This window comes from Platalea leucorodia, assembly GCF_965183815.1.
Source record: "Platalea leucorodia genome assembly, chromosome: 3".
In the NCBI taxonomy this organism is placed as follows: Eukaryota; Metazoa; Chordata; class Aves; order Pelecaniformes; family Threskiornithidae; genus Platalea; species Platalea leucorodia.
Genome location: NC_138825.1, coordinates 91,484,289 through 91,511,823, shown reverse-complemented (window position 1 = coordinate 91,511,823; position 27,535 = coordinate 91,484,289). Strand labels below are relative to the sequence as shown.

The window sequence follows — 27,535 nt, the reverse complement described above, 5'->3', positions numbered from 1 at the left end:
TCAGGCAACAGTCATTTATTTATTGACTTGAACAAGCAAAAGGTATCCTCAGACATAATGGCCACCACTTGAGCAATACAAATCAATGCTACTGGAGAACAGGGAACATCTTTTCTCTCAACCCTCCCATCCCAGAAGTAACAATAGAAATACCAGGGCCCCTAGAGAAAAGAGAAGGAGAAAAATTATCAAAGACGCTTAGAATGACCTGCAGAGTTGAAACATGGACACTAAAAAAAAAAAAAAAGCATTAGGTAATCCACCATATCACCACAATCACCTCAAAAATAACTTTCATTGTTCCATTTCTACTGGGTACCAAATATATAGCGCTGTTTAACAGCGATTTCAACGTATTAACAACTGTCCTCAGCTGAAGCAGAACAGCAATTACTATTTATATTAAATTTGAGGCTGCAGATAGAAAGAAAGGTTTCCACAGAGTACAATGCAAGTTAATGAAAAGAGAGTGGGGGAGAAACAAAGTTACTTTTAAGTTACTGTACGTCTCTATCAATCAAGTAATTCATTCTGTGTTGACAGCTCATTACAGACACAATCTCCTGATAGAGTATGACAGCTCTACTCACCCTGTGACAGAATATCTGAAGAACATATCTATGAAGAATGTATCTATAAGTCCCTTAAGTTGTGGGCCACTGAAAATCCCAGCCTGCTACTCCTGTGCGGGTATTTTTTTAATCAGACATCAGCAAAAAAAAGCAGACTGCATGCAAAACAATCGTTGCCAAATCATTTAGTCTTCCTTGTAACAGTTGAAAATATGAGTAAGGCATTCCTCAGATTTAGAGAAAACATTAGGAGGCTGTAGTTTTGCAGGCAAGGAGACCTTTTATTTTAATCCATTAAAAGAACCCAAAATAGTCAGCAGGTGGCCACATCTATCCATGTTTCATTAAAATCACATAAACCCCAAGTACAAAAGCACCACTGATTATTGCTCTAGAAAAACTGCATGAAAAATTCAAATACGCACAGTAAAAACATCACCATATGCACAAGACTTAATTTCTTAAAGCAAGTGTATGGAATGCTGATCCAATTTTACACATACCTTGCAATATTAAGTTGATATTTATATTACTTGGCAACAATGGGAACTTCTAAAAGCACTGTTATGAGAAGGGAAATGTTCATATACAGTTTAATATGTCAACTATCATAGTCCTAAAAAAATTAGCATTTACAAAATACTTGATAAAAATATCCTTTAAAAGTTGTCCAAGAGGTACATAAAATCAACCCAAAATTTTCATATTTCATTCATTCTTGTCACCTACAGATTCAGTTTTCTGAGCCTGTGGAGAAGAAAGAAAGAAATTAATTACTATAGTAAATTGCCATTACATACCTAAATACCCAAACTACCCTTCCTCCTTCGATTTCTTATTTGCAACAGCTCCGTTTCAAACCTATGTCCATATTACATTTACACAAACGGAACAGGTACATTCACACACTTCTCTTAAATTATTGGTCCCAGCTTTTCAAAAGCAACGCAAGCCTTACCTGTCAGCTTCCATTGTTCATACTGAAAAGCACCACACTACTATCTGTTCCTATTCACTGCACACATGCTGAATGCTCTACCGTACCCTCAACTTTCACTGTTTCAATCTGCCCTTTTACTGACAGTGTGCTGGGTGGGGCACCTCTGGATGTTGAAACACTAACAGTTGAGCGAGAGATGCGAATCTGCAATAACATTATGGGCAATAAAAAGAAACATTATGAACATGCTATCAATGTCTGAAAGGCTGAATAATTAAAAAGCACTGATTCAATCAGCAGGAGGTATGTGTGGAAAGTACCTCTTCAGCTTTATTTTCACCATTTTCAGATGGTGTAGTACCTTCCTTTGCAGCTTCTTGCTTTTCATCCTTCTTCCCTTTAGCACCTTTGTTGGCCTTTGTCCCAGGTTCCTTCTGGCAGAAGATGAAAAACAGGGGCATAGACATTGTATGAGTAGCCAGCACCCTACATCTTTATCAAAAAACCTTCATATGAACTAAACAGTGAATCCTGGCAAGCTGCATGTGCTGGACTGAAACAGAAAACCAGCTAAAGACTACCCAGAAAATTTATATCCACAAAAGTTATATAGAGACTCTCAAAATTTCTAGAAAACACACTGATGTTTGCTTCTTTATTGTTTCTGCTAATTTACAGGGATACAAAAACCCCTCAAACTATTTTAGTAGAGCTGAGCTGTACATACAGAGGTATATACAAGATATCTGTACGAACAAATCCAATTACAGTGTATTGAAAGCTTATTCAGCCAAGCACAAACAACACACTGCTTGTGTAACAGCACTACACTTTCGATTAACATGAAATATTAAATTAGATTTTAAAAATTAAGCATTTTTGTTGGCTGGCCTTTTGTTAGTTTGATAACATCTGTGATGTTCGTTCCATGTCAATGAAAGAACCAACAAACACGCTAGGGAGGCAAACACTGATAAAATTCCATCTGCAGCAACACAAAGCAGAGAATTTATCAAAAGGAACTATTCTAACAGCTACGGTTTCATTTGGAGATTTGCTCTTTAACAAACAACTCATATGTTGACATCTACTTTTTTTTAATCCTTACTCTATGTACATATTTTGTGATCTAAGGCTAGTAGAGACATAGGTTAAGGATTTTAAGTGCAATGGGATAAAAATTTAAAGGGTATTTCATTGACTATTTTACATTAGTATTTAAAGTAGTTCTGATAAACACTGTGGAGATCTTCCATGTGATCATTTGCTCCAGATTCTCCATGCAAAATGGCAACAGTAGCTGCAAACGGGATATTAAGGTCAGTCTCCATTCATTAACTCCCTTTCCACAGCAATCCCCGTACAGGAGTGGGGTGGTAAGGAGGGAGTAGCAGCAATCCTAGTTCCAGGGCAGCCTGAATTACTCCTTTCGCCCATCAGCTTCCATGTTATCGCCTGAGAAGCTTACTGGTGCTGTGAGTATAGTCCTAACTCTTCACCTACGAAAGAACAAGCTAAAGATTTGACTTGGTAAATCGGTAATTTGCAAGCTTTTAACACTAAAAATGATCTCAAATCTGTACCATCTTCAGTGGTTTACTAGCAGGCTCAGAGTATACACTTGCTGTTTTCTGTTTAGGAGACCAAGATTAATATACTCCTTAAAATGCAATCCAGTTAGACTTTGGAAAAAAGCAGATTACAGTATTAAAAAGTTACTTAGAATAACGTCGTAAAGGATTCGAGTTGCCTGAAATGAGCTTCAACTGTCTCTCACACAGCCTAGACTGACTCCATAACACCGAGCTCATTTCACAACACGTGCACAAAGCTATAGAAGCTACCATATTGCCTTCTTTATTAATCCTCTTTTTTAGAAGGGAGCAAGGATGGACTCAGCAAGACTTTAATAGTAATTTCATTTGATAAATCATAAAGTGTTCAAAGTCATAGAGTTTTACTTTGACACACAGACTTTGTATACCGATATTTGCCCAACTGAGACACCAATAAAAGGACTTGAAAAATTAAGTGTGAGGAGTGCTAGACTCAGTTTCCAGCATGGTTTTTTTCCGATAAAGGAATTGCTCTTATTTAACATTCCCCTTGGGCACAAATAAATCTACAGTTTCTGAAGTACATGATTTATATGCAGAAATCCTGAAAAGGTATTTCAGACACTAATAAGATTTTAATTTGACTGTAACTGGCCTAGAAAACCCAAACCATTCAATTTAAATATATTTAATTTCACCTTTAATTATAATTGTGCATTCTCAGCAACAGCCAGGCTTCAAGAACAGATAAGAGTTTCTCACTGTGAAATGAAGTATTGCCCCTCTAGACAAGGAAACAGGATGGCACAGAGTAATCTCAAATCCTATTGTAGAAATTGCTAGGTCTCAGGTAGAGCTTACGCAACCAAACCTGTATGTTTCAGGAAAGGTGTAGGAAAGGTAAAGATTCTTCTTAAACTAAGAATTCACTGCTAACATGGTCTGCATATCAAACAGGCAAGACATTTTGTTTGGGCCAGTAATGAGGCCAGGAAGGGGTGGAACAGAAAGAAAAGAATGATCTAATTTGGTTTTTTTTCTTTCCGGGGCGGGGGGGGGAGCCGATGCCTCAAAAAACACTGTGAATTGAACTGTTTGCAATGCAAAGGAGGAGTATACTTGCTTGCTATTGGCTACAACGACAGCAACTAAAAAGAAGAGTATTTACCTTCGTGGTTTTCCTTGGTTTGGGTTCAGGTTTTGGTGGAGCAGGTTTCTATAAAACATTTTCAGTTGCATAATGTGTTAGACATATTACCAGAAGCCAGCCAGCCACCTCCACCCCACACCTTCCCTTGCTTCCTGCTCATTAGTATGCATCTAGAAAAGGACTGAAAAACCTTAATGCACAAATGCACCTCATCACTGTACACACCCGTTTTCATTAGCTCACTCATCTAGAAGTCAAAGCAATTTGAGGGTCATTCTAAGAGTAAAACGTGGAGATCAGTAGTAACTATTAAAAAAAAAAAAAAAAAAGTCAGATGTGTTCTAACAGAGAAGAGGAACTAAAACCAAATACTAGTCGTAGCATCAAATGAAGTCCTTGAAGGACAGCTCTTTCTCCTTCCCAGAGAAGTATTTGCAATTCCACAACTAACATCAGCCTGCAAAACAGTACGATGTCAATATTGCACGTAACAGACAGTGTTGCACTGAGGTGGGGAAATACATCTTTTGTCAGAACAACCTGAAACCTGAAACCAAGAAAACACAGATAACTTTAGCTCTAGAGTTCTTAAATATCCCTCAGCAAGAATAAAAATTGAATCAAGCAAAATATAACAAGCCTGTTTGGTCTGAGAAACCATATGTGCCTAGAAAAGTATATACCAAGAGGTGTTATACATACTTACAGCTGACAATCTTGCTGATCGTCTTGTGGGCTACAGAAAAACAAAAAAAAAAAAAAAAAAAAAGGAGAAAACATTTTTACAGGCTTACAGCAAACAGTATCCAAAGCAACATAATATCAGTCATTTCATGGTGACAGCACAAAATATGCCCCTACCAAAATACGTCTCTATTGCTGAACACAATTCACATCTTCCTCATCTTGGACGATCAAAATTTTAAAGGGACAAAGTGATGTGAAGATTAGTAATAAAAATTGTTCGGGTATTATAATGTCTAAACCTCCATATGGTTAAATACTCCCCTCCCCCCCCCCAATTTTACAAGTACTTCTGAGTCCCTTGCAGCTCTATGAAAGGTTCACAAATACAGCAAGCTTGACACTTGCACAGGACACTGACCCTTTTCTCATAATCTTAGAATGAAGTTTCTATAATCCAGTAGATGCTACTTGTAATAGCGAGTAAAAATACCAACTTTATTCTGCTGTTAATCAGATAACACCCTTCCCTAGAGGATATCAGAGTGCTAAAATTTCGAAACATGAAACTACGTCCTTCCACTTCCTCAGTTCCCCACACACTCAAGCCGAGTCTGGGTGCACAAAGACAGCTGCAGGATGAGAGGGAGAAATTATTTCTTCTATTTAAACACAATTCTCAAAAGGAAAGAAGAAAGTCATATATTCTGCTTTCCTCCACCTTTATGACTTCAACACACCTTCCTTACTGAATTTTATTTCCCTCTGTTCTTTGTCATAAATTTATTACTGAAGATGAGTTAAGTCTTAGAAAAAGTTGTAAGCTCATTAGTTTGTTCACAATATTTTTGTATTCATTAAAACAGACGAACCCATCATCCAGTTACACAGCATGGTTATCAAACAGAGTTAAAGTTTGGTCTATGTCATAAAATTAGAATCACACCTGTGGCCAAAATAAAGGGACAACTCAACTGCAACAAATACCCAATGTAACACAGCTTAAAAAGTGAATCAAAAATATCTTCTTAATTACATATTAAGCATTTTAGTTGAGCTGAAAAAACAAGGCTCCGCATATCTTGCAACAGGAAAAAGCTGTTGTTAATATCTGAAGAATGCAGTAATTTGTATTCATTGGAGCCATTTAAATGTTCTTAATGGAAAGCAGTACTGAATAGTTCAGATCTGCGTCCAGCAAAATAGAAGTCTTGTCAAAAAACACCTAAAGATATTTTCAGCTATCAAATATTTATGCATCATTAACAACAACAAAAAAAGTAAGCCTCTCTTTTCTTGGCAATTTAGAATATCAACTGCTTGTTAAGCAGCCGAGCACTATTTTACAACAGGTTAAATAAAGCATTTCACTTGGTCAGGTAATCAAAGACCTCCTGGCTCAAGGCATCTTCTTTTACAAATCTGTTTTCTTAACTGATGATTTCCATCCTTCAGCATTTGGTCATTGGAATGTTATGTTAGCATTGACTTTTTAAAGGATAATATGTTGGTTTAGATAAATTATAATTCTCTCCCATATTCTCCACCTGTTCCTGTTCCATGACTGGTTTCATAGGCAGCTTGTACTGCCATAAGAAAGTCAGCATAAACCCTCAGTTCTTTAAAAATGCCTGATGGGTAAGTTATTTTTAATTCTCATTCAGAGTTTGTATGTATTGCGTGTTATCTGATTATAGGGAGGGAACTGCAGTCAAGTCAGCAAAGGTCACATTTTGATGTGCTTTTGGAACCCTTGCCCCCCCTCCAAACAGCTGTACTAAGCCAGGAACTAGCAGCTTGCCCAACAGTCTGTTTGACGCTGGCCCACTAGCAAACACCTACGGAAGGAGTCTATGAGACGGAGCAGACACAGAACAACACTCTGCACTTTCCTACTGCGCCAGCTTCTGGCAATCTACAGTTGCGAACCTTCCAACCTGGATATTATATCCACATCATGTGTTTTAATAGTCCCCAAGGGTCATTTTCTCCATAAATTTGTCTAATAACCTAGTGAACCCATTTACACTTTCAGCTTCCATAACATCCCGTGGCAATGAGTTCCATAATAGGATTATGTAGTGTGTGGAAAAGAAAAAGTAAAACCTTCCCCCTCTGTTGTCTTTCCTTTAAACTTGTGGCCTCTAACTTTAACTAGATTCCTCTTCTTTTCAGGTTACATGAGTAATAATTCCCTAACTGCCTTCCTCTGTGTTACTGATGATTTTATCATACCTCTCATATAAAAAGTCAAGAAAATCTGGGTTGTGGTTTGTTTTCTTCAAAGCTGCTCTGAACCCTCTGTTTGTCCCACTATACTTGGTATCCTTTTCATTCTATCAGGGCCTTTTTAAGGAAGAGTCAGAACTTCATTTAGTAGTCACACATCTGGGAGCACAACAATTGAATCTTGTGATACACTGACGTTTCGCACTCTGTCCTCTAGTATTTTTTCCTATATTCTAGTTACCTTTTGTTTAGAAGAACTGGCATTTTCTAGTAACTATTGACTGTGATGTCACAATCTCTCCCCTGATTAACAGCTGATTTGGTGACCATCACTGTCTTCCCCTCCCCCCATGTATTAATTTGCATTTCTCCATATTGAATTTCTATTTATATTTTATCACCTAGTTATCGGTGACAGTCTTCTCAGTCTCTCTCACTTCTGACTACCCTGATAATTTTTTGTAAACTTCAGCAAACTTTGTAATTTCTCTAGTACCTCTTCTCCTAGATGATTAATGAATATATTCAGCAGCAGAAGCCCAAACACAAATCCTTCCACTACTTCACTGATAATTCTCTTGCATTATGAAAATTAACTACTTCTTCCCTACTCTCTTCTCATATCTTTATATGTTACCAATTCTTAGGAAGATCTTTCCTTTAATCCATGCTATAGCTTAGTTTCTTTAAGAACCTGCTTGGGGAGCCTTATCAAAAAGTGTTCTTTACGTGCAAGTAAACTATATCAATTGGCATGCTATCGTCCTTATACCCGTTGACTTCTACAAAGAACTCAACTGCCTGAAGTATGACTTCTCTCTGCAAAATCCGTGTCAACTCTCCCATTATACATTTGTCCACATATACTTTTTTTTGTTTTTAAACTACTTTTGCAAGTTAGACTCACAGGCTTTATTTTCCAGAATCCTTTATCTAAAGTCCTGGGAGCATTTCATCACCTTCAGTTCCTCTGGTACTGAGGCCAATGCAAGCAGAAAATTACATACCGCACTTAACAGTTTGACAATTGCTGGTGAATACTGTCTAGTTCTTGCTCACACTCAATTAGAGAATGTCCTCCAACCCTACGCTCATGAGAAAAAGCTCCACTGTGAGAACCTCCCTCAGAATTCTCCATAGCAGAAGTTTCATTACTGTTTTTCAGCTTCACATTTGCCGTGCTGGAGAGTTTGCTCCTTTCCTCATTATTTTCCATCAATACAAAAAACACCTTTCAAAAATAATAAATTTTGAAAAACAACATGCATTTCTGCAAGCCTCTAGCATGGCGTACCACAAAGCCTCTCTGCCACCTGAAACCATTAAACTTTTTAGCTACTCCTTTTAATAGGTTCTCATTTTTAATAAAATTCCCTTTCTTGATATCAAATCTTAACATAGCGGAATTTATTTGCACTTGTATTCCTGCAAGGATGATGAACCTGAATATACTATGGTCACAATTACAGAACAGTTCTCTGACAACTGTCTTCTTATCCTTTTATTGGTCCTTTGATTTGTTCCTCCAGGATGCAAGCATTTATAGTTTTAAACTTTTTTGCCTTTGTAATGCCATCCTGTGCCTTTTACCAAATCTCTGATGGGTAACTGAAATCTCCATCAACACTATTTCTGTCCTCAGAGCCTCTCTGATCTCCCTTAACATCCCATTGCCACTTTTATTATTGTGGTCAGATGATACCTGGCACAATTTCTACACTCTGTACTCCCTATTTACACATGGCCTGGCAATCCATAAAGGATTCTGCTGTACTTATTGATACAATTAATCTAGAGAAATATTAAAGACACGTAACAGAAAGCCATTCTACCACTAACGCAACTTAGCGCTCAACCCTGTATAATTAGTGCCTTGGTGTCACACTGTCCCAACAAGTTTGAGTTCCCCGTTACATCAATGCCCTCATTTAAAGCCAGATAGTCCAAGCTGCCCAGATTTAGATTTGCAGCTTTTGCATTTTGGCTTGACTGCCTGTTTTCATCGGCATGAATTAAACAGGGCTTTATTTCTCAAGGCTGCTCTTTACCTTTTTAGATGCAAACTTTTGTCTTCCGTGCTAGCCCCCGCTCTCCGCCTGACAGGGAGCTCTGACTTCGCCCTATGTGCTCTCAAGAACTTGCCAGTCTCCCCTCAGATGTTTAATTTAAAATAGTTCAGAAGATCTCAGTGCCATCCACATAGGTCTGTTTTGGTTCAGACTGAAGCCATCTTTCCTTCAAAAGTCCTACCTATTCCAAGAATTCCCACAGTTTCTAATCTAATCCTACAACTATTTTCCTCATTCACACACTAAAAGCTACAGGTGTATCTATGGAGAGTATCTTAATTTTTTTTTTTTTCCCCCCCCTGTAGCATCAACAGCCACTATTATCTCACCTTGACTGAAGACTACTCTAAGAGGTCTCATATGTCAGAGTCAGCAGGCTCTCTCCAGAGAGCCTCTGTATTTCTGTAAGCTTTTTGGTCTTTCTTCTTTATTCTAGCAAGTCTCAAATTTTTAGGGGAAGGAACTTTTACTTTTCTGGCTCTTGAAGAAATAATACTTAAACTTGGACAGAGAAAAACATTCACTCAGAGCAAAGGAGATTACATTTTTACTACGATTGAGTCAGCCTTTCCATACTTTATGAAAAAGAAAGTAATTTGACTTCTAGAAAATTCCATAGGAAGATACTGAAGTATCAAAACCTATTCCTCTCAGACCTTTTTATTCTACCTGTTTTTTCAGGAGCTTATTGTAAACTTTACTATTGTTTGAAATATTTTGACATTACCACTGTACTATTTTTTTTTCCCAGACTGAGCAACAACCAACTTCTCAATTCAGAAAGTGTAAAAATTCATTTGACTATTTTTCCTATTCGAATATGCTCAATGATTTACAAGAAGAGTAATTAATTGTTAATTTATTTGAATATTCACCCATTCTTTTCAAGGTCCTGATTTAACTTTGTCTGCCACAAAACATGACAACCTAAGAGAATGAATCCTCATAATTCTCTACCTGTTTTTTAATTTCACATTAAGGGCTGTGACAAACAAACAAGCAAACTTTACTGTAAAGATCAAGGTATCACCAGCTGTCTCCTCGCCTTCTCTGACAGAAGCTACTGTGCCCTTAAAACAAATTCAGACAAAGAAAACACTCAAATGTGTCAGCTGCTCCAGTTCAGAGCCTGGTATCTTAATTCAAGACACCCTTCCATCAGTCACTTAAGCTAAGAATAGTTTTGAAGTAGACTGGCTGAGGTGTGCACATTAACCCTCTTCTGCCAACCCGCTAGAGACAGAGCAACAGTTCCAGGCAGTACACTGTTGCCCCAAGATCCACCAGAACTTGTCTATAAAGGCCCTAAGTGTTTCTGAATTTATTTTGTGTACTAATAAGTTGTATGAATCCTCAGTGCACCAAAACCAAATTATGCCAGATAAGCTACAAACGTGGTTTACTGTCATTATTCCCACTGAAAACACCTCACTAGAAGTGCCAGAGCAATGCACAGTCTTCTGATATGCAAGACTGCAGATCTCCAGTTAACTAATTACATGCCAAAATAAATTAAAAATAAAAAAAGAAATATACTTGCCTCTTGTTTAGTTACTTTTGCTGCATCCTTGCCTTCAGCACCCTCTGGAGACTGAAAGAAAATAAGAAGTCGGTGTTTTTATTACGGTGGATGAAAAACTGGACATGAGCCGGCAATGTGTACTTGCAGCCCAGAAAGCCAACCATATCCTGGGCTGCATCAAAAGCAGCGTGGCCAGCAGGGCGAGGGAGGTGATTCTGCCCCTCTACTCTGCTCTGGTGAGACCCCACCTGCAGTGCTGCGTCCAGCTCTGGGGTCCTCAGCACAGGAAGGACATGGACCTGTTGGAGCGGGTCCAGAGGAGGGCCACAAAAATGATCAGAGGGCTGGAACACCTCTGCTGTGAGGAAAGGCTGAGAGAGCTGGGGTTGTTCAGCCTGGAGAAGAGAAGGCTCTGAGGAGACCTTATTGCAGCCTTCCAGTACTTAAAGGAGGCTTATAAGAAAGATGGGAACAGACTTTTTAGCAGGGCCTGTAGCAATAGGACAAGGGGTAATGGTGTTAAACTAAAAGAGGGTAGGTTTAGACTAGATATAAGGAAGAAATTTTTTCACTATGAGGGTGGTGAAACACTGGAACGGGTTGCCCAGAGAGGTGGTAGATGCCCCATCCCTGGAAACATTCAAGGTCAGGCTGGATGGGGCTCTGAGCAACCTGATCTAGTTGAAGATGTCCCTGCCAATTGCAGGGGGGGTGGACTAGATGACCTTTAAAGGTCCCTTCCAACCCAAACTATTCTATGATTCTATTCTATTGCAGACTTAAAAGCATCCAGGCAACAGCAAAACAAAGATTACGGTGAAGATTCTTCTTTCTATACATTGCAGCATCTTAAAGAAGCCTGGCAAATTTACATTAGTATTTACATGCAGCATTGTACCAAAGCCATTCTAGATTTTCCAAGCAAGAACACAAAGACTGATCATCACCAGGTACATACATATCATATCACACAGCATCCCTCAGTGGTCCCTCTAGCCAATTAACTAAAGCATCTGCAGGCTCCAGTGGGAGCTCGATCTAATCATCAGTTGGTAGCACAACAGTATGAACTGGAAATCTGAGGTTTGCTCTACTAGGGCTTTTGAAATCCCTGAGAAATTTAACACGTTTCTTCCCAAAGATGAACTTAACTAGTAATAAGATGTGATAAGATGAACCAAAAAAGCACAGCATCACGGAAATGAGTGATTTCTTTACCTCATTTACTCCTTTCATGCCTCAGGCTCACTCAGCTGGAAGTTTTAACAGTATCTCTCTCTCATGTCCTCCATCAGAACAGTAAAAATCAGTAAAACACCAAGACATCGACAGGAAAACTAGGGACAAACATGTTTCTTCACAAGAACAAATTATCAACCTGACCATTCTAACACTGGTCTTCCAGAGGTACTACAGAAATGTTAATTAAACCACAGGAGGGGGGGGGAGGGGGGAAATCAAGCTTCTGTCTTTTGTTTACAACTCAAGACGTATTACTTCACATTTTGCAAATGACTGGGTTTCCACCTAGGAGCAAGCGATTCATGGAAAAACAGCAAGCAACAGCAGTTAGAGGAGAACTACAAGAATGGCATGTGTTTCAAAAAAGCATTTAACAGGCAGCAGAGAAGGCAATTTGGTTGCTGTCTTGTTTTTCAATCAGTAAAGGAGCAGGCTAGTTATCTTTTCCTTTGCCTTTCTCTTTCAGTCCTAACCCAAGCCTCCCCCCAGATTTTGACACAGAACGTCTCGGAGTTATACAGTTATGGTCTGGAGCAGAGAAAAAGACTGGCTAGCTTGCAGCAGTTGACCACTGCCTTCTCCTGGCATTGGGCTCTAACATACTTACAGAAAGATATCCCCCCAGAGAATAAAACGTGGCTTTGTTACTGTGCGCTCTCCTGACAGAAAGGAAGCATGCCACAAAAGCAGCTGATTTTAAAAAAAGCCGAGGACTGATCATCTAAGTAGCTAGAAAACAGCAGGAAGTTAAGCAGCACTGCGCAGCGTAGAGCAACTCAGAATAGCAACAGAGTCAGGCATCCAAAATGGAGCCTGACTGCTCTCCGTGCTACTGCAGCCTCACCAGCCGCCTGCAGGATTGTTTCAGGTTTGCATTCCTAAAAGCCTTTCCGTTTGGTTACTAAAGAGTTGCTGCAGCTTGATGGTGTGATGCGGGGAGCGTCAAAAGCCATAAGGAAAACAAAAACAACTAGTTCCATGACTGCCATCAGTAAGAAAGTCGTTTCCTACAACTTCCCTCTTCGGCTCACGATACGGTACAAGCTCTGGGTATACCTTTTCTGTAGTCCATGAATTTATAACATCTGTTTCTCCTATATGAATTTTCTCAAGTCTAACAAACTTGCACCGCACCCTTTCCCTGGGAGGGAACTCAAATAGCATCCTTCCTGTCCTGGGCACCTATTTATATATAAGTTGTCTCAGAGTTTATAATCTTTTCCTCATAGTGGCCAAGCAGCTCAAGATTTACAGGTGTAGGGACAGAAAGACGGCATGATTCATTTCCTTCAGAAGCCTGGCTAAAAAATTCCCCATAAACTAAATGAAACTGACTGACACTCCACAATTGGGCTGGTTTACCCTGCTTCACTTTTAGGAACCACAGAGCTTTGAAACAGGGCTAAATCATCACGAGACGGCACTGCCACATGCCAGTAGCCTTGCAGTAATTGCCCAGGAGCAAATTCTCACCCTGCAGTCCTGCACGGTTAACACACAGTAATTTACCCCATTCTCTTTAGCACTAATGAAAGACAAGTCTCCTACATTTCTGATAGACACGGCAGCCTGATTTTAGATGCCAATATTATTGCTTGACAACAGATTTTAAAAACTGCTCGTGAAGCTAACTGCAGGGGGGGAAAAATATACTAAAATTCTCTTAATGCAATCACAGCCACTGTATACTACCATGATGTATTACACAACATACTTCAATTAAGTTAGCTAATTAGCCCAGCATTCCCTCTCAAGTTAGAAAATCCAACAGCAATTCTGAAGGCCACAAAACTTTCTCCATGGAGGGATACGCACAGTAATAATCTCAGAGGTGTGAATAAGCAGCAAGGGGTTCTGACACGCTCTCATTTCCATTTCAGACCTGCTCCCTCCTCTCCACAATCACTGCAAGTCCAGGCGTTTGGAGGCTGCGCTCATCCTCCCAGGGCCTTGGCTCCCCAATATGCTGGCAGAGCTGCGTGGGAGGCCATGTCATGAATAAGGTAATTGATCCAGCTGAAAAATAGCATGCTGCTTAAATAAATTTATAAATATTGTAAATATATATACAATTTACAAATATATAGTCTTCCCTGCTCCAGCAGAATCATTTTACTGCACAAACAATTGAGCCAGTACAACAGACAAGAACAAAGTGGCACGGGGCAGCTGCAAGCAGCCTGGGACTCTTTAAGCTAACAGACACACCAAAAAAAATATGTCTGTCAGATATGACTACAGTGTATTCGTTAAAAGAGGAACAGAAACTTATTTTCCCCCTCTGCGAGTCCTGCTTAGACATTCCAGTGAGTCCCAGCTGATGCAGATCTTCATGCTAGCTTTTGCAGTACTTTCTCCTCTCCCTAGGGACCAGAGAGATTTGTACATGAATAGATTTGAGCCAAGCACAGGTCCCAAAGAACTTGGCATGTCACATGCACTGGCTGTCTGCTCTAGTATCTGTAAGTCACAGGACTTTTATGTAGGGAGATACCACCAAAACCTTAAAGTGCTTGTCCCTAACTCTTCCACAGGAACCCTTCCCCCATCTTTTGTCCTGGTGACAAAGTACCGAAGGAACTCTGGTTTCAGAGCAACCAAACGTACTAAGTAGCCCATCCCCTTGGCACGTTTTTCCACATGACGTAATCCTATGGCTCACCGTATTTCACATGACACCCCAGTCACATTAAAATGCACCCTGGATACTGTGCCTTACATCGTAAACCAGCCCGCAGTGGGACTGTCCACACCGCAAGTTTTGTGCAGCAAAATCAAAGACGAATGCGAGCACTGAATCACTTGACAAGGGCAGTACTGCAACCCCAGTAATTCTTCAGCTGTACTCCATCATAGGCCTGTATTATACTCATAAAGTAGTCCCTATAGGCCTGCTGTGCCTGATACTGCATGGATGCCTACAAGAGACAAGACAGATAAAATAAAAAAGCAAACGAGGACACCGATAATAGTGACCTTTTTTTTTTTTTCTTTTTCCCCCAAATCACAAAGGTACACAGAAGGAAAGAAGCTGACTGGCTAACTCTAAACATGCTTTTGACATTTAAACTGATAGCAAGTTTTAGGTTCAGATGACCACACATTGTGTCATACCTCAATTAGCACTACATATTGGCAATAAGACTGTAAATTAAGCTGTAGCTAAGGTTTGTAAGATCTGTCAGAGCGGTGTAACTCTTATACCACAAGATTAACCTGGAAGGCTGCATGGAAGATTCCCCGTGTCTATCAGCAATCTGCTTTTTTAAATTTGCCTTTTCCCCGCCCCTTTTTAAGGACAACCTAGAAAATTATTTTGAGAGGACTGGAAAAAACAGAGGAATATTAATAGATGATAGAGAACATTAAAAAAAAAAATCAAAGGAATACTAAAATTGAGCTTGTTTGTATACACAGTTCTTGCATTTCACCAGCTTTGAAGTACACATAAGAACCAGTGTTTCCACACACCAGTACGACACTGCAGTAACTGCAATGCCAACACCATTACAGAACTGTTAACTTGAAAACAGAAAACTAGATAACTGTTTTAAGGAAACATTTAATAAAACATAAAGGCAAGTTTCCTTTTTTTTTATTGTTCTTAAGGCTGGGTTACCTGGCAGAGATGCACTACAAAAGAAACAAAAAGCTTCCATTTTTCTAATCGAAAGCCTGCAATGTAAGCAGGATGGAAGGAGAGCACAGTAACACAAAGTAGTGAAGTTATTGATGTCTGTTTGAGAGATCCAAAGGTACATGTTTGAACTCGCAGTAACCAGTTTCTGGATAAATATTTTGTTTGTACTTAAATGAATAGATTGTAGCATTATAAAGGAGTACATTAAAAAGCACGGAGAATGAGAATACAAGCATGGGAGAAATAACATTCAGTACAGAAGGTTGCTTATAAAATGAAACAGATTGTTCATTCTCTGAAAGATCTTATTACTAGCCGAAACTCAACACCTTGGCTCTGATGGGACAGAAATTAGTCCTCTCATACCCACGTGGGGGGGAAAACAAAACAAACAAAAAAAAAAAAAAGAAAAGAAGAAAAAGCAGATGCCAATTTCATTCTAACTAACACATTAAGAAGTTAGGAAGGCAGAAAGCCTTAACTGTCCTAGCACTTCAGTATTCTCTATAGTGTTTCCTCCCTTCTCTGCAAGCTGTTTTGTTCGGCCACATCTCAATACGCTGCCTGCAATGGGATTTGCCTGTAGATACTTTCCTGGCTCGCTGTTCTAGCTGCAATTTCCATGATGTAATGCTTTGGTCATTCCTCCAACAACTTTTTTCATCAAACAAAATACAATAAAAGCTTACAAGAAAACCACAGTGCACGAAAAGAAGACATAAAGTGCTAAACCTTTTCCAGGTTGCACTATTTTCCTAAAATTTTTCCTCCCCTCATTTCCCTGAGTAGAACTCTTGCTTTAGACTAAATTTAATTCAATGAATTGTTTCCCCATACATGCTAGATCTTCTAATTATCTGTCTTCAGAGCAGCTCTGAATTTTGTGCCAGTTCATAAATGTAATTAAAACAGTGTTTACTTCTTGGTTTAGATTAATGAAGACTATGCGTTGACTAATTTAACACCAACCAACTCCTGCAACAGCCTTCTAACCATTGTTTCCTCATTTAGCTCCTCCAGCATCTTATCGTTAACCTTTGTTTATAGCTAGTTCTTAGATCTGTTTTCAGCGGATAGAACAGTGCTCACTGCCAAGCCAACGTGAATTAACTTTGCAAGTAAAATTAATTCTCCCTAATAAATGCTTTAAGAAATCACGTATTCTTCCTACTACATCCCTTCATTTCTTTTTTCAACCAAGAGTCTGATCCTGGAAGAGGAAAACAAAAGAAAAAAATGCATGCCACTAATTTAAAAAACAAACAATTCTGCCAGAACCGCAAGCGAAGTACAGAATAAATCTGGTTAGTGATTGAAGTTTTCTAAATACTTATCCAAAATGATATCTGTCTTGCTCTCTTCCGAAAAATCTGAGGGTTTTTTTTTGGTATATACTGTATATATGTGTACACATATTCTTCACTAAACAAAAAACCAAAACCCTAAACAACAACAACAAAAAAAAAACCACAAAAAACCACCCTGCTTCAACTTTTATGCTTTATATAATATTCTAATCTTTTCTGTTAAGAAGTATTACAATGAAACATTATACAATATGTCATTTTTAGAATTTAAGTCCTTCCATCTTAATAGATATTAAGAGCACAATATTTAATTTTCTAATTCTTTGGAGGACAATGTCAAGATCATAAAGTTCTGAAAAGACAAATGGTACTTGAAAGTTTAAATATAAAGACGACCATTAACATCCTCTGGTATTAATAAGCAATTGGGGGGGGTGGAAATCAGGGAAAACATTTCCTGATCAAAGTCTCCATTCTTGCTTAGAGATTCAAGCCAAAACAGAGTGACTGGTTAACATGCATTGCATTTTCAAAGACTATATGAGAAAATAAGAATATAAACAGCCCAGTTATAAACAAAATCAGTAGTTTCAGAAAATGCATTCTATTAAATTCCTTAATTCTTAACAGGTAACTTCTGTGAGCTTTATGCTCTTCCAGGCAAGACAGAAGAGCCAGAAACCAAGTTAGGCTTGGGGTATTTCTAGATATCCAAACCCAGCCAGAATAAATGCTTTTCCAAGAGTTCCAATTCTTTCACTGTAGATTGAGGTTTTGCTATTCTCACTGAAAAGAGGTCAACGATTGACCAATATAATTTTAAACAAATTTAAATTTGATGGGACATTTTAAAGGCTCACAACGGGTTTGGCTTTTATTTTTCCTTCCAAGTTTGTCTTCTCTGTAGTCAGTTTTTTGAATAAGACATCTTCTACCTATAGGAGAGTGAAGAAGTAAGAGCAGTTTCTAGAGGCTCAGATTTAAAAAAAAAAAAACAGCATTGTAATTTCAAATTAGACAGACAGTTCCTTTTTCAGACAGTGAAGTAATCAGCTGCATTTTGAAAAATACAGATCAGACATGGGAGCAGTGAGCACAGTGCATTTGAAATTGCTCAGTTTCCCCTGAACACCAAACATGAGAATTCAGCTAGGTAATAAGTAAATGCTTGTCTCAATATTTGCTTAACCATTTTACTGCCATCATAAAATATAAAAGGCAGATTCAAAGAATATGATGGATGAAATCCAATCCAATCCCTAATAATATTATTTCTCTGACCTTTCAAAGCTGATGCCAGTTCTGCTAGTGAGATGAGGCTGATCAACTCATGCAAGTTTACATACAGAGCCAGAGTTTTTAAAACCTTAAAGATTAGGTTCCAAAACCTGTATCTAAATAGAACTGATCAGATCTGCAAAGCAAAACCAGCACAAAATACTTTGGGGGGGGGAGGGGGGGGGAGGAAAAAAAAATCATCTACTTAAAGAAAGAGATTAAATTTAGACAACTACTTTCAATAACAACCGATTCCTGAAAATAGCCACCTCTGACAAAGAAAATTACTCTGAATGACTGAAAAAACATGTATAATTCCTCCCCTCCCAGAAGACATAACTGTGATAAAACCACAATAATCTAGAAAAGAACCTTCGTTGTTGTTGTTTCAACTAACCGGTGTCACAGAACATCAAACATTCAAGATGATAGCAGGTCCATGAGTAAGAGGTAGGTACCAAAGGCACAACTGGTACAAGGCCTTCGATACACTGACCTCTCACATCCCGGTCATAATTCCAGCTGGGGTTAACAGGAGTACTGCTCTACTCCAACAGCCAGAATGGAGAGCTTCACAGACAACCTAAATGCAGTTTCAAGAGAAGAAAAAAATAAAATGTCTCCAAGAGGGTGCAGGTGGGATAATGAAGAAAGGATGCAGCAGAGAGAAAGGATGCTTTCCTACTACATATAGAGCACCGACACCTCCCCTCAACTCTGCTTGAGAGGAGCAAAACACTGCAGAGGTAAAAATGTCATTAGACACTTGATTTCCAACTATGGAAGCACTCTCTGCTACTACTAACTCGGGTAGCATTAGGACAACGGAGAACACCAGGTGGGAAGAGCAAACATACCCAACAGTCCCAACAAAGCCGATGCTGATGGGAACATATGCAATTTTTTTGTGCAGACAGATCCCAACATTCTTAGGGAACACTGCATTTTATATTTGCAGCTTTCACTGTTACCAAGTACACCCACACTCTTTACTACAAGAAGACAGGCACTGTATCTCCAAGTTACAGGAGTAATTAATTGAAAATCGGTAATTTCCAAAGACACCAAGGGAAAAAACAAACAAACAAACAAAGACCTGTGCCTCCCCTCTTCCCCCCAAATGGTGCAAGGATACAATTTGACCACTGAGTTGTTCTGATTATTCTAATGAATTAAAGAGTACTCTATGCACTCTAAGTCAGGGACAATCAAAGAAAGGCTGGCTAAGGCTGCCTCTGATTAACGCCTACCCTTCCCCACCTAACCTTCGGCTGGGGCTGCACGGCTAGAAGGCGCGTCCCCTGGGTGGTGGATAGGGGACCCCTCTCTGGAGGGTGCACCGGATAAAACTGAAGAAGGTGCCACGAACCAACGCAGCCTAAGGGAAGGCCACCCTGACAGAAAAACCACTGGCCCTCCAAGTCATGGGGGTTGGGCAGGAGGCCAGCTACCTCCTCCCGGGGAAAAAAAAAAAAAAATAAAAAGTTGCAGAAACGATGAGCATCAACTCGGAGATGGAGAAAATCAGTAATGAAGTGAGGAGGAGGAGATGGAACTGGATCGGTCATGTCTTGAGGAAAAAAATAAAAGACTGCGCTGTGGCCCTTGGGACTCCAGAGCACGCAGCCGCAGACCGATCGAAGTGGAAGAACGATATTCGTGCCTTGTGTGCCTCCTGGCACTGAGAGAATTCAGATTCAGATTCCCCACCTAATCATTCCTGCCATTAAGCCAGTTTAACTCTTTGTGCCAAGGCATGGGAAACTAGATCAGCGGACGGGTCTGGCCAAAAACTACCTCAAACACATACGATATCCCACAGGTTAAATCAGAGTAAGGACAGGAATGAGAATCCGGAATTGCTTCTTTTGGCCTGTACACACCAGCCTGAAATATCTGTTGAACTACAGTCCAAACTGTAAAGTCCCACACTGCCAGTTTTGCCGACAATAAAACTGGTATAAGAGCATCTTACTTCTGCACACAGCCAGTTGATCATTCCCAGCCCTACTCCCTTCTAACAGGTTACCACACATTCATTGTGCCACTGTGCAGCATCTCTAAATTGGATCAGTAAAATGATCCAGGATAAAAAACAAAAATAAAAATTCAAAAGCACGATCAAACCTGTTAAGTAAACAAGCATTAAGAGGATCACTGCCTGAAATTTAAGTCCAGCACCTGAAAACACCTTTTTGGCTACTGGACCATGGGATAAATCACTGTGCTGGCTTAGTGCAGTTAAAGAACAGAAAATAGATGGTGGTCATTATGATCCTACGAAGTGCTAATTTCCAAGAGAAATCTCTGGGTCTGGTTCACTTACATTTTACACAAAAGACAATATTACAATCACGTCAAGAAAAATCCAACTTCATACAATTTCTCTGAAACAGAAAGGTTACACCTTGGAACATACCAGGCCTATACACAGCTACAGCTTGGGCATAAAACAGCAGAGAAAGTGAAGTGTAAAACAGAAGAAAAGCAGCCTTAAACTAAATACCATGTATCTGCTACATTCCATTTACACACAGGACTTTTTTATTTTTTAAGCTTAACAATAGTGATACTCTAGAATACAAAATAATATTACCCCCGTTGGCGTGTTGAACTACTGTACGTAAAAAGATTAGCTGCACCTGGTTAGTTTTGAACTCAGAGCTGATGACTTACAAAGTAGACCGTACCACTGGGTACACCTCATCAGACATCACACTTGAATGAGCCCAAGGAGCATTTAGAATGATTTTTAATTGACAGTTCAGTGAAAACCTAAGAATTTTTAGGTTGCCCATTCATTAAGTCCAATTGTATTTCAGTGGGGTCTGAAAGAAAATTTATATACATTATTATCAATTGCTGATAAACGGGTCAGATTTTACAGACTTGTATAAAATGATCAGAAACATTTTAGATCTATAAATCCTTGGCCAATGAGCTTTTAATCTCCGTAACTCTAAAAAACAGTCATAAGTAAAATTATATAATTAGCGCTGAGCTATTTTAAAGTGTATCTTTAATATAGAACGTGGACAAATATTTGTTGCATGTATCTGATAGACTTGTAAACATAATTTATTGCAACATGGCGCAGCAGCATTACTCAAGCATGCTTTTTCTTCAGTGCCACTCAACACTGCTACACTGTATTATATCTAAGCGTACCATACACAGAAAAAAATTTGTGATCTTTTTCTATGAAAGATGTACATCTTTTGAGTCAGTCTGGTCAACAGATACTTGGAGTAGGCCAACTAAGCAGTTTTCAGTTGCTTTAAATACATCAAGGTTTAAAATTCTCAATAGTTACAAATTTAGTACAAACGGTACCATTTCTAAAATTGATGAGTGACAAAACATCATTTTCCCTTGTATTAGAAGACTCCTGAAATCTTTTAAGATGCTCTGGCACCTCTATTCTGTTTGCTTTGGTTGAATGCTAAGTGCATCTCTGCATAGCAATCGTTTAACCTGTCCCTGCAAAGGATGCTGAAGGTAGAAGCCCACCTGAGGACTCTGCTGGCATGTTAGGTAGGAGTTTGTCAAAGTCAGGGGTACCTCAGTGACACAGATGCAAAGGCAGCTGTCTTCTGCAGTTGCCTAGTCTGTTTTCCAGTAGTTACTGAATGGTCTAGGATTGATCTAACAGGAAAAGTGGAAAGAGAAACTACCTTTTCAGAGCTCTGACTTCTGCTCTTAGTCCTCATGTAGCACAGGGAGAAAGAGGAAGCAGTCAGCATGAAATGCAGGGGGAGTTTGAGCGACAGTCTGGAGAGGAATGGGACAGAATGGGAATGGGGAGAGGGCAGCAGCCATCACATCTGGATCTGGTACTGACCCCCTTTTCCCTTCTGATCTATAATCACTTCCAGAGCATGAAATAAAATACAGAACCTCCCCCACTTCTGCATCCCGCTGCTAACAGAGCGTGTCCCGTTAGTTGTGTTCCAGGATAAACTGAAGAGTGCCTCTGTTACAGACCAAGAGCTTCCAGCCCCAGTGATGAAACACGTTGTTGGCAAGATGCAACTCCCCACTACATCACTGCAGCTTCTTTCCTGCCAAGTAGCTTCAAAATGAAGATAACCTTAGCAGAAAAAACACTATGTTACATTGATGCTGGTATGTTGAATTGACATAGACTGATACACAGGTGAAATATCAAAACATGGAAAGGGACATGGAGCTGAACGGCACTTGTGTGTGCTTCACACTGCCGCATTACAAACACAAACTCACCCGTACTCTTTGCACAAAATCTACACCTCATTCCACAGACCAAACAGCAACAGCGAGATCACTCAGAGCCACAGCAAACAGCTGTCATCTGCAGGACCCTCAGCTTCGTTAGTTAATTGGTGTTTGATCACATACAAGTTGCTCCAACAAAATTTTAGAGAACTGGTTACTATTGCAAGTTCCTCAGTTTCACACCACAGAGCAAGACGACAAATTTGGAGAAGTTACAACAACAAATGTACCACTCAGAGTGTAGGAGGTGCTTATTGGGGGGATTAAAAAAATCAGGACAGACATCTTAACCTGAGGATCCAAGATGAAGGGACCATTCCAACAACTCAACCATTTACTTCTGTGCCCCATTTCCCTACCAGTGGATGAGGTACAACATTTCTCTTTGAATATTCATGACACTTCAGAAATGCAAACTCAAACATGCAGAAGGATTTCACAAAGAGAATTGAGTTTAGGTCCAGACAAACAAGCCTAAGTAGGATTTAACAGCTCTAGGTTAGTACATGCAAGAATGTGCATTTAACCCCAAGGATTAGAAAATACATTTATTAGATATCTTACTAGTTGTTTTGCCAACCAGGTAAGAGTCCCACAAAAAACCTACCATGTGATCATGTAACCAAATGTACTGCAACAGGACAGCCCTGGAATATGGCACCTCCTAACTTTCACAAAAGAAGCAGCATTCCAAGCGACAAATTCAGAGGGTTTGTTTTTCTGTAGTCAATATAACCAACTAGTCTCTCTGACTTTAAAGAAAGTGAGTTTGCATAATGGAACAACAGGAACCTGCCACAGATGTTCTCTATCACACTTTCACAGCATCAACTGTACTGCAGAAACTAACATTCCTGACTACAAGAAGGCGGCAAATAATCTACTGAAGTGGCTAATTAGACCACGATATTTTTTTATTTGCTCTGAAACAACAGTAATATTCAAAGATGTTATATTAAAAAAAAAAAATTAAGAAAAAGTTGCATTTAGTCCTCAGATCTGATTTAACTGCAAGTGTTTTCAAAACAACATGTGAGGTGCAGGTCACATTGCACAGAGTCAGATTAAAGAATGAGTTGAGCCATTTTGGAGTGCAACCCCAACTAACTGACAGAATCCCCATTCAATACTGGACAAGTCACCACTTGACCTATCAATATCCCTCAGAGATGGTGCACATTCTACGTATAGGTGCAAGAACCATGCATCTTGATGACGATCACATTAAAGCTGATGTATGTATGCTTATGCACATGGATGTATGTGACCACACCATGCTCCTCCTCGTCATCAGGTACAGAACGGCTCTTCATCCTTTTATGGCTAACATTGAGACATTTTTATTGGGGCTGTTTCAAGGTCAAGGAGTCTTCCAGTATGACCCAAGAGCTAATTCCAGCAAGACAAGCAACAGAACAAAACATCCCAATCCATTTCAAGGCATTCGTTGCTATCAATACCACAACAAGCATTCTGGTTTATCCCACACAGGCATGCCATTCTTCTTGTGAAAGGCCGTGTTCACACCACAACATGTTATTACAACAGACAAAGGGTGCAGAAATCAGAGAAGGAGCCCAGAGTTCAACCTCTTTCTGTTTTAGCGCAGTATTTAACACCGTCTCAACACACAGCAAGGTTTTTCCTTTTCCCAATGACCCTCAACCAATGACTAACGATGCCACGATACCTTAGGCCACGGCCCTCTAGAGAAGGGGAGACAGCCTACATTTTTTTGTTCATAATATTCATAATGAACATAAGGCCAGGGACTCAGCAACTGACCTCAGTTTACATAGCGATGAAAAAAATCAGAGATGAAAAGAAAAGCAAACAAAAAGAACCAGCCAGTTTAGATAACTAAGGCATACACAAAAACAGGTACAGGTGGATTCGTGCCCTTTCTGCAATATTATTTATTTACTTACCCCCTTAACTGTGAAAATGTCTCATTTTGACTTTTGATGTTTATTTCCTCATAAAACTTGCAGTGTTAGCAGCCTTTTTATAAGTTAGTAATTTTAATACAGGAATTGACTATTAGCTGCACGTGATGGTTTCGTCTCCATGTGGAAGCTGACTGGTGGAATTATTCAGCTACTGCTGTATCACTGACTTTTCACTCTGTGGCTATTATTCTGGAATAGAATTGGCTATTACGGAATACTTACGGCAATTCCACTTTTCTCAAAAAGCAAAGCCATTCATCATACTCTTTTCCTGGAACCAGTGGTTCCCAAAACCCATCCTTCATATATAATCTTAAAATTTAAATGTTTACCCATACAATGCTAAGTAAATTAAAATTTACTGTGCCATTAAAATTCATCTCCATTGCTCTGGTCCCATATGCCATGTTTTTATTACTTTTTTATAATCTTCTGGAAAGAAGACATGTTCTCGTGGACTTACTACTCAAAGATAGTTTCTTTTAATAACCGTTTCACAAGAGACCACAAAAACCTACATGAGTGACTTCAACTCTACCCTCTCTTAGGAAGGACAGCCTGAAACACTATCCATAGTGTAAGAATGCAGAAGGACAAAGGAAAGAGGGTAGGAAGTTTGCAAGGTTTCCAAAGTTGCGGAGAGTCCTACGGGCACAGGCTAGTTTTCAACTTTTTCCTGATGACAAGCAACGAAAGAGCAGAAGCCCGCGAGGCCTATGTGAGGGTGCAATAACAGAAGAGCAAGATGAGAAACTGCCCAACATCCACTAACTTCAAGCCCAGTTATCCCAATAAAGGATACAACCCCACGGTTGTAGCCATTTTCAGAACGGGAATCAGGTTCTTAATTATGGATTAAATAACTCAGTTGCACACTTGACGGTTTGACATTTCGATACATCCCGTAGGGAATAAGGAAAGGACAAGAACCGAACACCGAGCTACCTGGAAGTCACCCTCATCTACCTGTAACTTTGTTAAAACAAGATTTGAGCCCCAGCCCAGATAGGGTGTGCGCAGAGGTCACCGCTGCCATTTGGGAAACCCCCAACACCATACGTTGTTTTGCCTCGGCTGACCTAGTTAAAATGAAAGGACTGCAGCTATGGTCTTTTTGTCACAGCGCGTACGAGTCTCGGGTCCCTCGCTGCGCTCGGCCGGCGCGGGCGGAGGGCGGGCAGCCAGCTCAGGACGAGGATCCCGGCAGGGCCGGCCCCGGCCCCGGCCCCGGCCGCCCACCCCCGGGGCCCCGGCGGGCGCCTCCTCCGCCCCGCACCCCGCAGCAGGGGAGGGGGCCGGCTGCCCCCCGCCCGCCTTCCGCCGGCACCGCAAGCGCTCCCCGCGGCCCGGCCGCCGCGCACCCAAGGCTCCGGGGCCAAGCAGGAAAAGAGAGGGAGAGCGAAAAAAAAGAAAAAAACAAAAACCAAAAAAACCCCACAACCCCGCGCCCGGCCGTGAGGGGCCGCCTAAGTTTCTCTCCCTTCGGGAACGCGGTCTCACAACCGGCCCCCGCCGGCGGCTCCCTCCCGAGGCGGCTGCCCGGAGAGCAAAAACCGGGGCGGGGAGCGGCCCTGTCCCCCCACACCCCCGCCCCGGCTCCCCCGGCCCGGCGGCGGCCGCGGACGCTCCCTCGGGAGGCACCGCCCCTCCCCGCCCCCGGGGGCCCTGCCCGGATGGATGGGCGCCGGAGTTGGTACATACGGGTCTGCCGCGGGAGGCGAGGAGAAGGGTGTAGTTTGTTTTAAACATGGCTTTCCACACACACACACACACCCCCCCGCCTTTTACCTCGGAGCCATCGCCCGGGCACGGCGGGGAGGTGGCGGCGGGATCCGGCCGCCCCGGGTGGGGGCTGCCCCCTCCCCGCCGCTCCCCCCGCGGAGGCGGCGGCGCCGGAGTTTGCAAGCAGGAAACTCCTCCCGCCGGGGGCCAGCGGCGAAGCCGCAGCTGCTGCAGCGCTTCTCCCCGGCGGCGGAGGGAGGGAGGGAGGGAGGGGGCCGGAGTTGTGAGAGCGACTTCACCCCCCGGGGACGGGGGCGACACCGCCCCTCACGGCGCCGGGAAAGTAAACAGGGGGCGGCGGGGGGGAGAGGGAGGGGTGGAGGGGGCTTGCAACAGGCAGCAAAATACCCGGGCTCGGCAGCAATTCGCGGGCTCCGGAACGGAACGGCGGCGGGAGGGCAGCAGGCGCCCCCGGCCCCTGCGGCGCCCTTCGCCCACCGGCCGCCGCTCGGCCCCCTCCCCGGGGGAGGCAGGACCCGCCGCACGCCCGGGGCGCCTTACCTTTCTCTTCGGCATAATGTCCCTGCCTCGGGCCGCGAAAGTAAAGCGACGAAAGAAGCTCCGGCAGACGCGCGGATCCGCCCGGTGGTGGCGGCGGCGGCGGCGGCGACACCGGCGTCGCTGGTGCCCGCAGCTCTGCCCGCGCCCGGTGCCCGCCGCGCCGCCCCGCCGCCCCCGGCAGCCCCCACCGCCACCGCCCGCCTCGCCGACGGGGCGGGCAGAGCGGGGAAGCCCCGGCTCCTGATTGGCTCCCCGATCGCGTCGCGGCCCCCGCTCCGGCGGGAGCGGGCTAATCAGGGGCAGCCCGCGCGGGTCAGAGGCCGGGCGCGCGGGGAGCGTTGGGGCCGGTGGCGGCCCCGGGCCCTGTGGGGAGCGGGGGCAAGGCCGCCCGCCCGGCGCCCCGGGGGAGCCCGCCCGCGGCCGGGGAGCGGCCCGCCCGCGGCCCGGGGGCTTCCTTAACGGCTGGGAAGGCGGAGCGGGGGTCCGGGTGCATCGGGCCAGTCGCGTGCGGCGAGCAGCCGACAGCAGCCCCTCAGAAAAGCTGCAGTGCTCGTTGCACGGCTGAATTGCTTCAGCCTGTTTAAATTTCCCTTCACTTTCTCCTCCCACCGGTTCCGGTTTCTCCTCCTCGACTGAAATCCGCTGCAGTCTTTCCCCATGGTGACCGTTCTCCCTTCTTAAACCCGGGGGTTTACTCGGCCGCCTAAACCCATTCACCCTCCAGCCCTCCAAGGGTGAGGCAGCCGTCGTTTCAAGTCTCCTCTCAACGTGCCCCGTTAAATCACCAGCGAGGCAAAACTCCTGCCGAGAGAAACACTCCATTATAAAGGTGGTGAAATCAATTCTTCAATGAAGTTCAA

The 27,535-nt window shown here is 41.9% G+C and overlaps 1 protein-coding gene across 2 annotated transcripts; it reads right to left on the bottom strand.

Moving 5' to 3' along the window:
• Positions 1-26,862, bottom strand: HMGN3 (high mobility group nucleosomal binding domain 3). Of its 2 annotated transcripts, none has more exons than XM_082305640.1 (6): positions 26,676-26,862; positions 10,741-10,791; positions 4,925-4,954; positions 4,237-4,284; positions 1,833-1,946; positions 1-1,319 (listed from the first exon to the last, which is right to left on the bottom strand). In XM_082305640.1, the coding sequence occupies exons 1-6, from the start codon at positions 26,688-26,690 to the stop codon at positions 1,281-1,283; spliced, it is 297 nt and encodes a 98-aa protein (XP_082161766.1). In that variant the 5' UTR covers positions 26,691-26,862; the 3' UTR covers positions 1-1,280. The 2 variants fall into 2 exon arrangements, with proteins under 2 accessions (XP_082161766.1, XP_082161767.1); XM_082305641.1 differs by having other exon boundaries at positions 1,874-1,946.
• Positions 26,863-27,535: the final 673 nt, after the last annotated feature.

Excerpts from the sequence above, each read along its gene's own strand:
- HMGN3 (XM_082305640.1), bottom strand. Across the intron at positions 4,285-4,924 it reads GATCAGCAAGATTGTCAGCT|AAACCTGCTCCACCAAAACC; the intron begins GTAAGTATGTAT and ends AATGTTTTATAG. Across the intron at positions 1,320-1,832 it reads GTGAAAATAAAGCTGAAGAG|GCTCAGAAAACTGAATCTGT; the intron begins GTACTTTCCACA and ends TCTTCTCCACAG.